The 16753-nt window shown below is 43.6% G+C and overlaps 1 protein-coding gene across 1 annotated transcript in view; it reads right to left on the bottom strand.

Annotated features, from left to right (window-relative positions):
* The window catches only part of MANBA (mannosidase beta), a 62702-nt gene that overhangs the window by 8267 nt on the left and 37682 nt on the right, over positions 1-16753 (bottom strand). The window contains exons 8-12 of the mRNA XM_054990433.1: positions 15186-15337; positions 13115-13232; positions 6687-6773; positions 2535-2702; positions 89-307 (exon numbers count right to left, since the gene is read on the bottom strand). Coding sequence (XP_054846408.1) covers positions 89-307; positions 2535-2702; positions 6687-6773; positions 13115-13232; positions 15186-15337 — 744 coding nt within the window. The remainder of the gene's footprint in view (positions 1-88; positions 308-2534; positions 2703-6686; positions 6774-13114; positions 13233-15185; positions 15338-16753) is intronic.

The raw sequence follows: 16753 nt of genomic DNA on the forward strand, positions 1-16753 counted from the left end.
CTAGTTTTTTTCTAATGTCTGCCTAAAGCAGATGATAGAAGAGAATTTCCAAGTGAGGAAAAGGGATGGAAGTTAGCCTTTTCCTTACCTTTGTGAGGGTGCTAAAAGAGGGCCAGGACTGAAAGCCATACTCTGAGGCAAATCGAGCTCTGGGGTATGTGGTCCAATCCCAGCAGTCACTGAGGTAGTTGTAGTAATGAGTATCTCCATAATGGGTGTCATAAGGGTTATGGGAGAGCCAGCCTTCCTTAACCGTCTTCCATCCATTTGTAGGGCTTGAGGGAATATAAGGACGGCTCTTATCCTCCTGGATTTAACGAGATGCAGTCCAATAAAAAGGGTGATAAAGTCATTCTATAAACATCTGGCCAGAACAACTGAAATTGAGAGGACAAAACTCCAAACCCTGAACTGCTGAGTCATTGCTTCTTTCCACACTGTACCCCATTTTTTTTGCTTTGCTAAAGCACATCTAAATGCCCATTTCCTGGAATCACAAGTTCAGCAACGAAAGAACAATCCTGTGCATTTCAGCACCCAAAGGTAAGCAATCTGCTTTAGTTGAGTTTACTGGTTAACCATAAAAGGTCTAAGCGATGTGCTTAGGGAAAAACCATATTGCCTACAGATTGAGGGAATTGTTATGCATGGCCAAATTTATTTTCATTTAAAGATGCCTTTATCAGCATAGTAAAACAGATTCTGTGGAAGGGCCATCAAAGTCTTTCCGGGCAATGAAGTTTTAGCTTAACAAAGGCACAATTGTTTCCCGCCTGCTACGCTGAGTGCTGGGGAAAAGGCAATACCCTCCCAACATGTCCAGCCAAGAGTCCAGTTTTCATCTCTCCAGGTTGCATCTACTGCAGGGATGACACATTTGTCCAGCGCTCAACTCATGCTGTTCGGTAACTAGAAAACTATGACGCCTCCTCCCCCACAGTGAACATATCCACCGCTATTGTGCTGATTCTCCCCAGTCTGCACACCAGTTGACTGCTGTTTGTTGGCTTCTGGACAAAGTGGAGAACAGAATTTTATATCCAGAAGCAAAAGGCAAAGGATCCTCCAATCTGTCTGTTAACAGAGGAGTGTGACAGTCCCTGAATACAAACTCTGCCAAGGTCTGGCTTTAGATTAACCTGTTATCTTATGGTTCCATTGGAACTCTCCAGTCTCTCCCGTGTGTGAAAATTGAAGATTTTGATCTGCCCTTAAAATGCAACTGGCGAAGTGGCCTGCTGGGTTCTGTATTAAGGCGGCAATCTGCTATACTGGTATCTATTACATAGTGAAAAAGGCTTCAGAAGAATATTTTGTGACAGGTGTCTACTTGAAACTGATTGGCAGCTTTTAATAATAATAAACACTTAATTTCTTGAGATACTTCAGAAAAAATGCATAGCAGAATTAATGTTCTGCTTCAGAACTGATGATCCGACTTGGAAAACATGATGTTTTGCTGATAATGTTATTTTTGTTTGGCGTAGTTCAGAGTTGCTCAAATTATCGTGGAATGCCTCCACTGATAGAAATCCAAGTTTGATCCCTACTTTCCCCAGAATCTTTCTCATAAATGAAATGAATAAGCTACTAATAAGAAAAGAGTACCATAATCATCATTCGTTGTTTCTTTGAGCGGTAGCCTAACAACCTTTTCACAGTGCTTGCAGGGATGACAATTTGGGGGATGCTGGAAGGAGGCTGGAAGCTTCTCGGTTACATTTATTTCTTCTCATGTAGGCAGTTGACATTTTACACAGCAAGAGTGCTTGTGACATGTACACGAGTATTCAGTCACAGAGTTCAACACCCCAGATGGGAAGTGCAAGCAGTTGGCACAGGTGCTAAAGGGAGACCTGCTTCCTGGCATATGTTCACCATGTTCCTCGACTGTTTGCAGAAGTGCCTTTCCCCTTAACATCATTAACTATGGCAAGTCTCCAGTCTCACTGTCTCCATACCGACTGTCTTTTAACCAGAAAACAAAAATAAATGTGGATGTGCAGATCAAATGCAGAAGACAAAATGACTGTCAGGACCGATCTGAGGGCATCAAAGAATGCTCAAAAAGAACAGGCGTTTCCGGATCATGCCCAGTACATCTTTGTGTGCACAAGAGGAGCGATAACACCAATAACACATGCACACAATCCACTTGTTTCAAACTAAAGAGGAAAACGAGTGATTTAGTAGAAGCTAAAGTCTACTGACATCACCCCTAATTGGTCTGGGCTGTTCCCTGTCTTCCAGCATTTGGGAATGGGACATATTTTTGGGTAGCAGCTACGGAGAAGTGAGAAAGCCACACTACGCAAGCAGAAATCCTTCTGCTTGTGGAAATGTTCCAAGTCATTTTGCGGCCCCCAGAAAAGTCTGCCTTCTCCAATGCTGCCACTGCCTAGGTCCAAGAAGCAACGGCCATAGCAAGCCCAGCCCCTCCAGGGCCCTTTTCTTTGCACTGCTCCCAGCAATCACTTGGGTGGCCTGGCTGGAGAACTGGCCCAGTTCTCGGTCCTCTGAAAAACAACACTTACAGCAAAAACAACTTCTCGAATGTTCTTTACGTACAGTGTCACATAATCTTTGGAATAAATGCTCATTTTTGCTTGAGGAATGGAAAACCAGTTGCTGGCAATTGCAGCTTCATTTTCATTGTTTCCGCTCCATAAAATAATAGATGGGTGAGATTTTAGCCGTTTTACCTAGGGGGAGAAAAGAGCAGAGTTTCCAAATGTTTGTCTGCTATAAAAACAATACAGATGAAAAAAGAACGTTAGTGGGTAAATGCTCACTGATATAACATGATTTGTACCAATGGGTGCGAAAAATATAACTTTAAATGTTTTTTCAAGCCTTTTCTGCTTTCCAAAGAATAAGAAACCTGTACCTATGAAGATACTTTCAGTTCTTCTGTTCAACAGGCAGGATCGGTCATTCCTGTACTGGCACATCTTTTGAATGCTTACACTACCTCTAACTAAAGCAAATAAAAGACACTGGCATTTGCCCTCCCGAAGTCTCATCAGGGGAGCGGAAATGTTCAGCTTTTAACAAAATAGCCACCTGCTGAAACTACTACACAAGGGACTGATAAGCAAAGTTTTCTTCTCCCAAAACAAACCGCATTGCTGTTGGGGAAGCTGTCTCTTTACCCTTTGCATGCTTTCTGCAGCCACAAAACTCTGCCTTGCTTCTCTACACAGATCCCCGAGAGACCAGACACCATTTCACACATCACGTATCTGCAGCCTCTCAAATATAGACTCCTCTCCCACTGCGGGCATTCAGTGAGTCCTCAAGAAAAGCACTTGTAAGAGATACACAACTGATGTTTTTAAATTTTGAGATGAATGCTTTAAAGTTCTTAGGTGTAAAAAAAACCAAACCCTCTAATGGTCTAGCAGTGATAATATTGTGTTTCCTACCTCAATACCTTGAGGGAAAAAACAGAAGGGGGCGCTCTCACTGCAGCAGTTGAAAAGCAAGTCCCTGCTCATTCAAGTCTTTGAGACAAGAGGAAATTCAAACTTGCCTCTGATAAGCCGTACTTGAAAGGAACTCAGGAATTTCACTTTACATTTCCCAGAAAGAACTCCACCTTCTTCTACAGGAATTACTTCAGAAAACAAACCTTAAGCATGAGGCTACCTTACCACTACGATGCTGAGAAAGCAGTTCACGGGATGAAGCCTAAAAATGCGAGACTCATCCCTGGCATACTCATGTACCCTTTGCTCCTGAGCCAGGTCCCTTGGCTGGATGGGATTTCCACCAGTGTTGCTTCTAGAGTCCATGAGGCAGCAGAAGTAAAGTGGAGGCCATCTTCCCCCCTCCATTGGCTTTTCAAACATCATGCACCCCAGTGGCCATCTAGTAACATAGTTCCATTGGGTTGTATTCATCATAACTTTGCACACTCTAGAAACAGGAAGCATGGAGAAAACTGGAAGGGAGAGAGGCAAGCAGCAAAGGAACTGGCCACATTCCATAGACAATAATGGAAGTGTCGAAGACTGACAGTTCTAATTACAATAGCATAGTTTCAATAGCTGTGATCAAGCCATACACAAACACTTGGCTGCCATATTTATTAAGCACAACTACGTATGAACTGTTGTCAACACACTTGGCACTTCACACATTAGCAACCATTAAAGAAAGATGCCTGTTCTTAGGAAATTTACAATGTACATTTTGATAATGGGAGAAACAACAACAACATTCGATTTATACACCGTCCTTCAGGACAACTTAATGCCAGACTGGTTTAAAAAAATGTATTACCCTCACAACAATCCCCCTGTGAGGTGGGTGGGGCTGAGAGAGCTCTGAGTGAGCTGTGACTGACCCAAGGTCAGTCAACCCCGGTTCTCCAGATTAGAGTCCCACCACTCTTAACCGCTACATCAAACTAGTAAATGGTAACTATTTGATAGTGAATTATTTCAAGGTTGCTTGCTTGTACTTGTCAGGTGCCCTTAATAAGTACATCTTGGACACCCACCCAGTTGGCTTCAAACAGAGGTGTGGGGAATCAAACCCAGTTGTCCAAATCACAGTCCTGCTGCTCTTAACCACTACACCAAACTGGCTCCCAGGATGGAGAGAGACAAGAGAGTCAAGAGGAAGGACATGACAAAAGCAGGTTCACAAACTTATCCTTTGCTTTAACTGGGGACGAGAACTTGGAGCTAAGTTACAAGAGACAAATTACACGAGGAGGAACACGTGAAAGAAGTCACAATGTTAGCCGGGAAGCTGAGTTTTAAAAGAGATCGGAAGGCTCTCCCTCTCTTCAGAGCCAGGGAGATTGCTGCTCAGGTTTGTTTATTTCCTCTTCGCCTCCTAGAAGGGGAGGTGAAACTGACAGAGTCTTTGGGAGGCAAAGAGGAAATTAACAAACCCTCTGAGCAGCCATCTCCCTGGTTCTGTAGAGAAGAGAAATTAACAAAGCCTTCCGATCTCTTTTCAAACTCAGCTTCCCGGCTAACGTTGCGACTCCCTTCACATGCTCATCCTCGTGTAATTCGTCTCTTGTAGCTTGGCTCTTAGAGAAACAATGCCATTGTATGCAGAATTTGACCATTCTAAGAATAGAAAGGTGTAACTCTGTTTAGGACTGCATTGTAAGCCCCAACGCTTTGAACAAAATTGCAGGCAAGTTGTACAGGACATGGAAGTTGAAATGTGACTGTAAATCAACCTTCCTGTATGGCCATTCACCAATTCAGAAATCCATTACAAGCCCATTATAACAAATTTTTGCTTTCCTCACATCAGAAACCTGACTCACCTTTTCTATTTTCCTTGTGAACATTAACAGAAGGCGAAGAACAGAAAAGGAGATTTAAGTGGCACATAGGAGTTCAGCCTTTATAAATAAGGCCAATTTTCAATTTGACAGAGTAAATAAATAAATTTAGAAAATGTATATGTCGCCTCTCCCGAGGCCTGCTTGAGGAGAATCACAAAGTAAAACATGATAAAAAAATGGAATAGAAATTATTAAAATTAATAAACCGGCCAGATCATAAAAACAGTATAAAACATTTAACAGTCTCTAATGATCCCTGTGAACATTCTCAGGCTAAAAACAGGCTGTACAAACAATTTTAAAAGCTCAAACCCTTAGCTAGAAGCCTCGGAACAAAGCAGAGCTCATCTCCAGCCCAGCAAGGATCATGGTGCAGATGGTATTTATTTATTTAATGACTGACTTTATTCATACTCTGCCTTTCGCCCGAACCGAGACGCCAAGCAGCTCTCAGTGTTCTACTCTCCTCCATTTTCTCCTCACAGCTCTGTGAGGTACGTTAGGTTGAGAGGGTGTGACTGACCTAAGGTCACCCAGCGAGCTTCCATAGCAGAGCTGGCCTGGTGCCTGAAAGAGAGCGGAGTAGGCTCCAGGCAAGCCTCAAGGGGAAGGGCATCCCACAGGCAAACTGCCACCACTGAAAAATCCCTGGGTCAGATCCAGCCAGCTTTTTCACTCAGTCTTGCCCAGTTCCTCTTCCTACCACAACTCCTGATCTGTACAGCTTTTGTCCATGTCGGCCCAGGCTCCCCAGCACAGCCTTTTTTGGGTGGTCAAAGGGACTCCTTCCTCCCTTTTTCATCAACAGAAAAACTGGCTGGATCTAACCCCGTTTCTAGTCACTATCCACTTTACCTCTGCAGGCCCACGGCCCAGAAAACAGGGCTTGTGAGGAGGAGCTTAACCGATGGGATAAATAGTACAGGAGGAGGCAGTACCGCAAGGGTATTATGGGGAGTAGTTCCAAGTTTATTATTTTATCCCTGTGGCAATCTGGTTCCCTGGTGGCTGTCCCTCATTGCTCACTGTGATATCTATTGTAGCACTGCTTGTCACACGGATCCATCAGATGGGGAGTTTCCAGACACCTCCTAGAACATCCTGGGTGGGAGTGGCCATCTGGCAAGCCATGCTGAAGAGGGGCAAGAAGAGTCGCCAAGCAGATACAGCCTTCCAGTGGACAAAGGAACGTGCAGACCAGCCCCCAAACTACTATAAATTGATAGTCAGTGTTCCCTTGGTTTTTCCTCTTTCATCCAGGAGTTCTTACCAAAGTATTGCAAGTACATGACACACAACAGAGAAGCGTCATTAGTTGAGACAAAGTATGTATAAATTCAAGTTCTTAATCTTGCTGGACTGAATCTCTTACCTGATGAGTAATTTCAGCTCTTACTGAGTCTAAGTAGCTCTGGTCAGTTGGGTAAAGAGCACAAGCAAACATAAAATCCTGCCAAATCTAGGAAGAGAAAAAAGAAAGAAGTGAACACACAGCCAGTATCACTGTGCACATATTTTCCATCTGGCATCATAAATCTTTTTGATTAATGCATTGATTTCCCCAAATCAAGATGTTCTAAAGGCCCATAATACATAAAAATTAGGCCTGATTTAACAATGGCAAGCCCCACTGCAATGAAGACCGCAATTCCAAAGTGACTCTCTCTCAGCCCAGGCTGGTTTCAAAAAGCTGCAAATTCCAGCCTGCCTAGCAGGTTTCAAGTATGTGGAGCTTTTAGCCTCAAAGGAAGAGAAAGATGATGTGAGGGGAAGGAGGAACCCCGGGGCTTTCCTGCGCCATAGCTGGAAAGCAAGATTTGTATGAGAACTGTTGGTGGGGTGAGAGAGAAAGATTCACCTTCTCAGGCTTGAGATCCAAAAGATTCCCACAATGTGATCCTAAGCAGACTTACACCCTTCTCTGCCCACCGACCAATGCTTAGAAGGATGTTCACTGCTTAAAATTGCACTGCCAAAGACTTGGGAACAGAGTTGTAGACACGTGCCATGTTTAAGACACTGACCACTTTTTTAAAGGCAGGGGAGCGAGGATCTTTAACACTACATGGCAGGCAACGATTTGTGAGGTGCAGCTCTTCTCAGCATGGGAATGTGGTGGGAAAAGTTTCCCCCCTGCCGAATTTCAGCTGGTCTCAAAGTCCCTAAAACCACACCAGGTTTGCCAACCCCCTCTCCCTCCCTGTTTTACATGGGCTTCGTTGAACGGCAGCTACATTCTGGTTTTGTGCTGCTTCTGGAGACGAAGAGCATGAAAAATTCTTTGGATCTGGACAGCCTCCAAAGGGGTTGGGAAGACCTCAAGTTTTACCTTCCCACACGCTTCATCCTAACTACAGAGCTTCCTCTGCTTGTAGCCTAAACTCTCTCACTCAAGGCTAGGCAGGAATTTTTGCTCTAAACATGTGTGGCAGGTGTCTCCCTCCAAGCTATGCAAATGCTGGCAAACCAATAGGCACCTTCGGGGCTGAAATCCTTCTTGCTTGGTCTCTAGCCAAAAAGGATTCTTTTTAAAGAATTACCTGACTTCTAAGAATTATTTTGAACAGTAGGGGAAGCAGAATTGCCCACCTGGCTCTCTAACAGTCAAAACCTTCTCACTGGAAATGACAAAGGACTGCTAAGGTTAGCACACAGCACCAGCTTGGTACAGGGGTTAGTGGGCTTAATTCAATACCCCACTCTTGCAGGAAGCTCACTGGGTGACCTTAGGCCAGTTATTTAACTTAGTCTACTTCGCAGGGTTGTTGTGAGAATCAAAGGGGGCAGGGAAATCTATGTACACTCCCTTGAGCTCTTCAGACAATGGAGAAGATTAAAAAAACTAATACTACCTAACTAATCATATTTGCTCCCATATCCTAAAATTCTAAGAGTAGCTTTAGGTAAAGTTACCATGTTAAGGGAGCAGGAGACACAAAGGAATGTGCCACTTATTTAAGGGAACAGGAGACACAAGGGAATGTGCCACTTATTTAAGGGAGCAGGAGACACAAGGGAATGTGCCACTTATTTAAGGGAGCAGGAGACACAAGGGAATGTGCCACTTATTTAAGGGAGCAGGAGACACAAAGGAATGTGCCACTTATTTAAGGGAACAGAAGACACAAGGGAATGTGCCACTTATTTAAGGGAGCAGGAGACACAAGGGAATGTGCCACTTATTTAAGGGAACAGAAGACACAAGGGAATGTGCCACTTATTTAAGGGAGCAGGAGACACAAGGGAATGTGCCACTTATTTAAGGGAGCAGGAGACACAAGGGAATGTGCCACTTATTTAAGGGAGCAGGAGACACAAGGGAATGTGCCACTTATTTAAGGGAGCAGGAGACACAAGGGAATGTGCCACTTATTTAAGGGAGCAGGAGACACAAGGGAATGTGCCACTTATTTAAGGGAACAGAAGACACAAGGGAATGTGCCACTTATTTAAGGGAGCAGGAGACACAAGGGAATGTGCCACTTATTTAAGGGAGCAGGAGACACAAAGGAATGTGCCACTTATTTAAGGGAACAGAAGACACAAGGGAATGTGCCACTTATTTAAGGGAGCAGGAGACACAAGGGAATGTGCCACTTATTTAAGGGAACAGAAGACACAAGGGAATGTGCCACTTATTTAAGGGAGCAGGAGACACAAGGGAATGTGCCACTTATTTAAGGGAGCAGGAGACACAAGGGAATGTGCCACTTATTTAAGGGAGCAGGAGACACAAGGGAATGTGCCACTTATTTAAGGGAGCAGGAGACACAAGGGAATGTGCCACTTATTTAAGGGAGCAGGAGACACAAGGGAATGTGCCACTTATTTAAGGGAGCAGGAGACACAAGGGAATGTGCCACTTATTTAAGGGAGCAGGAGACACAAGGGAATGTGCCACCTATTTAAGGGAGCAGGAGACACAAGGGAATGTGCCACTTATTTAAGGGAACAGAAGACACAAGGGAATGTGCCACTTATTTAAGGGAGCAGGAGACACAAGGGAATGTGCCACTTATTTAAGGGAGCAGGAGACACAAGGGAATGTGCCACTTATTTAAGGGAGCAGGAGACACAAGGGAATGTGCCACTTATTTAAGGGAGCAGGAGACACAAGGGAATGTGCCACTTATTTAAGGGAGCAGGAGACACAAGGGAATGTGCCACTTATTTAAGGGAGCAGGAGACACAAGGGAATGTGCCACTTATTTAAGGGAGCAGGAGACACAAGGGAATGTGCCACTTATTTAAGGGAACAGAAGACACAAGGGAATGTGCCACTTATTTAAGGGAGCAGGAGACACAAGGGAATGTGCCACTTATTTAAGGGAGCAGGAGACACAAGGGAATGTGCCACTTATTTAAGGGAGCAGGAGACACAAGGGAATGTGCCACTTATTTAAGGGAGCAGGAGACACAAGGGAATGTGCCACTTATTTAAGGGAGCAGGAGACACAAGGGAATGTGCCACTTATTTAAGGGAGCAGGAGACACAAGGGAATGTGCCACTTATTTAAGGGAGCAGGAGACACAAGGGAATGTGCCACTTATTTAAGGGAACAGAAGACACAAGGGAACGTGCCACTTATTTAAGGGAGCAGGAGACACAAAGGAATGTGCCCCTTATTTAAGGGAACAGGAGACACAAAGGAATGTGCCACTTATTTCTTGGCATATCTATCTTGTGGTACAAAAATGGTTATGTGAGATCAAGGTGCCCAATCATGTTCACAAAAAAGGTAGATTTGACTGAACAAAAAGCAATGACGCATCCCATTTCATCTTTGGAATGTCTGAAGTGGGTCAAAGCTACTAGGGTGAGCCAAAATCTCACTAGATGTGCAAGATGAGAAAAGATACAGCTAAAGTTTGTCAGGGGGAACGAAAATAGATTTGGAAATCACTTCTAACTTTTTATCTGTTATACGCTGATCACTTTCCTTTACCCTCCACTTGCAAAAAAATGTAAATTCCTTTACCATCTGCAGTTAGAATATCTGTCATTTTACCAAATGCTCAAGACACCTACTGACACAAAGAGAAGGGGCTGTACAAAGATAACAGCAATTTTAATCAGCATCTCTTTATCCAGCACATTTTTATTTCACCCTCCTGTGAATGAATTCAGAGCCGCATCGGTGGTCATCTTTTCACATTTTATATTCATAAAAACTCCAATGAAGTAGGTTAAAATGAGAGCATGCGACTGACGCAAAATCACGGAGTGAGCCTAAAGGTGAATGGGGATTTGAACCTACAACTCCCAGATCCTAGTGTGATGTTCTAACCACTATATTACACTCAACTGAGTCAAATATCCACCCTGTATGTTAAAAATGTATTCGCTCTTAGATGTTTACGTATTTTATTAACAAAAATTTTGTTGAATAAAACAAAGAAAAACTGTAAAAGCATTCAGAGGCATGGATGATTACCAACTTAAGGTTGCACTCAGACAGAAGAGACTGTAACTGTATACTCAAAATGCAGTCAATTGTCAATTGAGGGAATGACTGTTGGAAATGACAGTAACTAAATGGGAAGTTAGCTAGACAGTTGATTTAGACTACGGCTGCAATCCTAAAGCGCTTTCCAGGAAGTAAGCCCCTTTGAACAAAATGTAACTTACTTCTGAATAAACTCCTGTCTGTTTATGTAGACTAGAAGCAATCAGCATGGAGAACTGGGTGTCCAAGATGTACTTATTAAGGGCACCCGACAAGCACAAGCAAGCAATCTTGAAATAATTCACTATCAAATAGTAATCATTTACAGTTTTTGGTGTAGTGGTTAAGAGTGGCGGGACTCTAATCTGGAGAACTGGGTTTGATTCCCCACTCCTTCACTTGAAGCCAGCTGGGTGACCTTGAGTCAGTCACAGCTCTTCCAGAGCTCTCTCACCCCACCCCCCTCACAGGGTGATTGTTGTGGGGATAATCATAACATACTTTGTAAACTGTTCTGAGTGGGTGTTAAGTTGTCCTGAAGGGCAGTATATAAATCCAATGTTATTATTATACACAGACTGAAGTACTAGTAAAATTAAATAGACACAGAAGGAACAGTTGTAGGGTTTTAAAAAGTCACAAGGATGGATTCAACCAGGTTTTCTCCAGTTTTTAAAAAAAAAGGGAAAGAGGGGTCCCCTGTGATCTTCAGAAAAAGTTATGTGTAAGATCATGGAAATCTCCACATTTAGAAGCAGCAAACCTCTGGATACCAGTGCCAGGGGGCACTGTCATCTTCAAGTCTACTCCTTCGCAAGACAACCTTTTAGGATGCCTGTCAAAAGTCCACAGTCGGCTCACTGGAATATGCACATCCGCTGCATATGCATGTGATTGTACTTCTACTCTGCTGACTAAGAGCAGGGTATAGTGCAGGGTCTGCCACAGCAAAGTTCATTAACCTCTTGAGAACACTGTGAAAAAGGTGACTTTTCAACAGAATATTAATACGCTCTGAGTGCCAAAAAAAAGGGGGTGGGGATTCCAAACACTGACATCATTCCATATTCCATTCATTTTTATACCTGTTAAAACACATTCTAGCTAGCTCCGGCATTTCAGTTGGCCGTTCTGACATCCATAGGGTTGCAGGTTCCTTTCCAGATGCTGCAGCATCCATTAAGCAGCAGCTCAATAACCTTCATCAAAATAATGTAGAATAAATGGTTGTTGTGGATTTTCCGGGCTGTATAGCTGTGGTCTTGGCATTGTAGTTCCTGACGTTTCGCCAACAGCTGTGACTGGCATCTTCAGAGGTGTCGCACCAAAAGACAGAGATCTCTCAGTGTCACAGTCAGGAATGTCAGGCGAAACGTCAGGAACTACAATGCCAAGACCACGGCTATACAGCCCAGAAAATCCACAACAACCATCGTTCTCCGGCCGTGAAAGCCTTCGACAAGAAATGTAGAATAAACTTTAAAGGATCAACCTTCTAACATGTCCCAGTGACTTGTACAACAAGCCAGCACATTATAGTGGTTAGAAGGCTGCTTAGAACCAGGGAGTCTCAGGCTCAAATCCCCACCCTGCCATGAAGCTTGCTAGGTGACCTTAAGCCAGTCACTCTCTCGTTTATTATCCTTTTATTTTGTAAACCACTTTGGGCAGATTCCCAGAGAGGCAAAGTATTTTTTTTCTAAATACGTAAATAAATGGCTTGGCCTAGCCTACCTCACAGGGTTGTTGTGTTGCTAAAACAGGGAAGAACAATGTATGCTGCTCTGAGCTCCTCAGAAGAAGGGTGGGGTAAGAGCGTACTAGACAGATGGAATAGCACAACAACACCAGTAGTAGACAGCCAGCATGGAACAGTGACTGGAATATTTTCATGGAATCTGGAAGAAACAAGTTCAGATCCCCACACCACCATGGAACAAGTGGGATGACCTTGAGTCTGCCATTCTCTTGAGAGGATAAAACAGGGAATGGAGAACCATATATGCTGCTCTGAGATCTGTGGAGGGACGGTGGGATAAAAATTTGCTCAGCTGACAGTATCAGGCACCTACATATCTGGACATAAAATCAAGTCCACCAAAGGTGGCAAAAATCCACACCTCCTCCTTGACACTTTCAAACGTTATAGACCTTATTTGGATCCACCCACTCTTGAGCTCCCACCTTGCCACCTGTGACCCATGTTGGTTTACCTGCAGCTTAATAGAATTGTCTTTTTAAAATACTGTCTTTCAAGCTTAGAGCTTATTGTTAATGAGACAGCATTTGCTGTTTCTCATTTACTTCTAAGTTTTAAATATGACTGTTCTTATGTACTGCTGGTTTTGGTTACCATGATTCCTAGTTCATCACAGGTATCGTAAAACTCATCCTGCTCATAAACGCCTCCTCCCCAAACCCGAAGCATGTTGATGTTGGCATCGGCAGCAGACTGCAGGAGGAGCTTTAACCTGTCGAATGAAAGCACAAGGAAGATTCAGGAAGATTGTGATCAGAGTGAACGGCATCAAGCGCTTGGAGAAAAGTTCATTTTTTAAATTCATTTATACCCCACTTTTCTCTCCAGTGCACACCTGGAGTGGCTTGCATTTCAATCTGCCTCTCAGATTTTTATCCCATTCTTCTTCTTAAAAGCTTGGGAGGATGTGAACATTCTCTCCCCCCCCCCTATTTTACACGCACAAGGCCACCCCAGTAAGCTTTATGCCATGCTGAGGAGCTGAGCCCACATCTTCTTGGTCCTGGTCTATCTACTATACCACGCTAGCTGTCAACAGAGATTGAACAGAATTGCTACGTGAGACACACAGAGCTGACAGGAGTTGAGCATCAGCAGCATTTTGTCGATAGGGACACGTGTCCCATACTGAAGGGACCAGTATTCAGCTGCTTTTTGTACCCAGATCCAAAGCAGAAGCAGCCACAGCTGCCAAAAAATTCCCAAAATAAACCAACGCTCAATGCTCGGGTGTGCCCACCTGATTCCTTCCCCGTCATTTCCAGTTCCTTCACTTCCCATCCAGATGCCTTACTTCTCCAGGCGCCTCAAAATACCCTACCATTTTTATGGAGCGCACAATTATAAGAAAATGTGCCAATTTCAGAACCTTCTTGTTCCTCCAGAGGGGCTCTTCAGAGAGGAGCTGTGGCTCAGTGGTAGGGCATCTATTTGTCATGCAGAAGGCCCAGGTTCAATCCCCAGCATCTCCAATGGAAAAGATCAGGTACCAGGTGATAGGGGTGTGTATCCCGCCCCCCCCCCAAATTTGGTAAATCTGATTTTTTAAAATCAAATCTGAGAAAAAACTCAGAATTCTCCAATTTCCAAATTGATTCTCTAATTCAGTTCAGGTATTTCCAAAAAATGTGGCCATTGTTTTCTATGGAAAATCACTCTAGGGGCTATCCAGTGGGCTAGAGGGTCATTTTTCAACCAAGCTTCACCAAATTTGGAGGGAACCTGACTGTTCTCTTCTCCTCTAAAGATCTAGCAAGTTTCATGAAGACTGGACTGCTGGTACCAATTTTATGGGCTCCCCAAAAAAGTGCCCCCGCCCACTCTCCATTATTCCCTATGGGGAAAAATATCTAGAGACTTTCTGTGGGCTGGGGGTGGTATTTTTCCTGCAAACTCCACCAAATTTTCAGGGGACCTACTTCTGACTTTCCTCCAATGACTCTCAAAAGTTTCAGGAAGACTGGAACCCAGGGGCCAATTCTATGGGTCCCTGAACAAGGTACCTCCCCATTGTTTCCTATAGGGAAAAGTCAAAGTTGACTGCCATTGCAGAAACACACTGGGTCAAGGCTGTCAGGGCCAAGGCACACTCCCAGATGTAAACTGAGCTCATCCCAGAGAAAGTCCAACTGAACCAAACTGAATGCTTCCCCATAAAAAGGCACATTCTCTATCAATAGAGAGGACAGGATGTTAAGGAGAAATCTAGGCTGGATCCCACACCTTGTCATGCTACTGTTCTGTGTGAAGGGAGGCTTTTTAGGCGTGGGATGGTCTTCAAACATGAATCTCCCTAAACATGAGCCTGAATGGTACAGTCTAGGAAAAAGGCTTTACCATTTTCTTGAGCCATATGTGCTGACGAAAAATTACCAAGAAGCATCTGGTACTGATCTTTCACCTGCTTGCTCTACAAAACACATGAGGAATCTGTGGAAAACCTCTTCATGCACGGAATGCTAACGTCTCAAGCAAATGCTGCCTATCTGCATGCATTTTTTCCTTTTTATTTCAAACATGCAATCCCCACAAAAAATTGTCAGGTGGTACAATCTTGCAAGAGAACACTACCCACTAGATGGAATCAGTTTTGAATCAGTATCAATGGACAAAGGCAAGTACTGTACATCTACAACATGTTTAAAGACCATTCACCTATACTCACATTTTAGCAGTCACTCTGTCTTGAAAAGAATCAGCAGGGATCCAGTTGGATCCTTTCATAAAAATGGGGAGTTTGTTGATTCTGAAATAAAAACTTAAGCCAGGTGACCCAGGAATGGTCTCTTCTACAAGTTCCACGGTTCGAAAATAAACCTGTGAATGATTACAATATAGACAGGTTTATCACAGCTGCATAATACAAGCAAGCATGGTTTAGTCTTCAAGAATAAATCAGGACACTCACAATGTCTCACACTATTCTGCCATGTTCTTCTATGTATAAAAACAACAGGGAATGTTGTTAGTGTAACAAGTTATCTCGACTCTTGTATATGGATTAAATTAATTTTAGCTCAAGAGGAAACTGGAAAATGCTGGAACATTCTAGTGTTTGTGCTCCGCACACGTACCTCCAAAAGACAACACATGTATTAGCACTACAAACGCCTACGCAGCCTGCGAGCAATTACTGCTGGCTGCAATCAAACTAAATTCAGAGAACGAAGCTGCAGAAGTTCAAGGCTAGGTTAAAAAGGGACACCAGTCTTTTCAAGGAGACCATTTCTGATCAGCGAGTGAAGCAACGGAGAGAAAATCCTGGCTTAAGAGGAGCAAGCTGAGCAACGAAAAACAAGCTAAGCTAAAAGAGCTTGGATTGTTTTCCTCTTGGAACTTTCAAGAAAAAGCTGAACCTATGAGATATGTTCAGGACAGAACATGCATTAGGGCCTGAGGTTCTTTCTAAGGTTATTTTCCAGAAACTAGAGGAAGAAACCAAGCAGTTATAAAAATAATAGAAAGAACAGAGGCAAATATGGTTGCTTTAAATGGGAACCACAGCACTAAACCATCCCATGAGGACAGAGTCCTGTCAATCATGACTTTGTTCAGAAAAGCTGCGTCTAGCTGTTCCTGACACAGATACAGCAGAATCACTCCTCCTCAAGAATACCACAAATTAGGCCTCTTTCTGAGACTTGAGACCTGAGGTGGTGAAACAGAGGCTGAGAGAGCAAGCTGTGATTCAGGAAATCCATTGACAAGATTTCATCTCTGCCACAAACTTACTAGAGGGCCTTAGGCAAGCCATTCCCCTCTCTCAATCCCTCATCTGTAAATGGGGAAGCCAAGGCTGGCCTACCCTACAGGGCTGTTGCAAGGATTATGGGGATAATATAAGTGAAGTACTTTGTACACCAAAAACTCTATACAAATGCTTATTTTTAGCATGTGAACCATGAAAAGCAGACCTCTGTTTGGATGGACTGTATTTGTTAAGTCTAATGGGGTAAATTTCTACACTGACTTCTGAAATCAGTGGAAAATGAAGCAAGGCCAAGATATCAAAATCAGGAACTATGAGCAGAACCACAAGTGACAAAAGGCACAGATTGGACACTTGTCAGCTTCCCTCAAGTTTTGATGGGAAATGTAGGCATCCTGGTCTCGCAGCTTCGCTCTCTGACTGCTGTCCAATGGACTTTTCAACTGTCACTTGTCCAACATTCTGCCAAGCTGCCTACATTTCCCATCAAAACTTGAGGGAAGCTGACAAGTGTCCAATCTGTG

The sequence above is a fragment of the Eublepharis macularius genome, chromosome 10 (genome assembly GCF_028583425.1).
Source record: "Eublepharis macularius isolate TG4126 chromosome 10, MPM_Emac_v1.0, whole genome shotgun sequence".
NCBI lineage: Eukaryota > Metazoa > Chordata > Lepidosauria > Squamata > Eublepharidae > Eublepharis > Eublepharis macularius.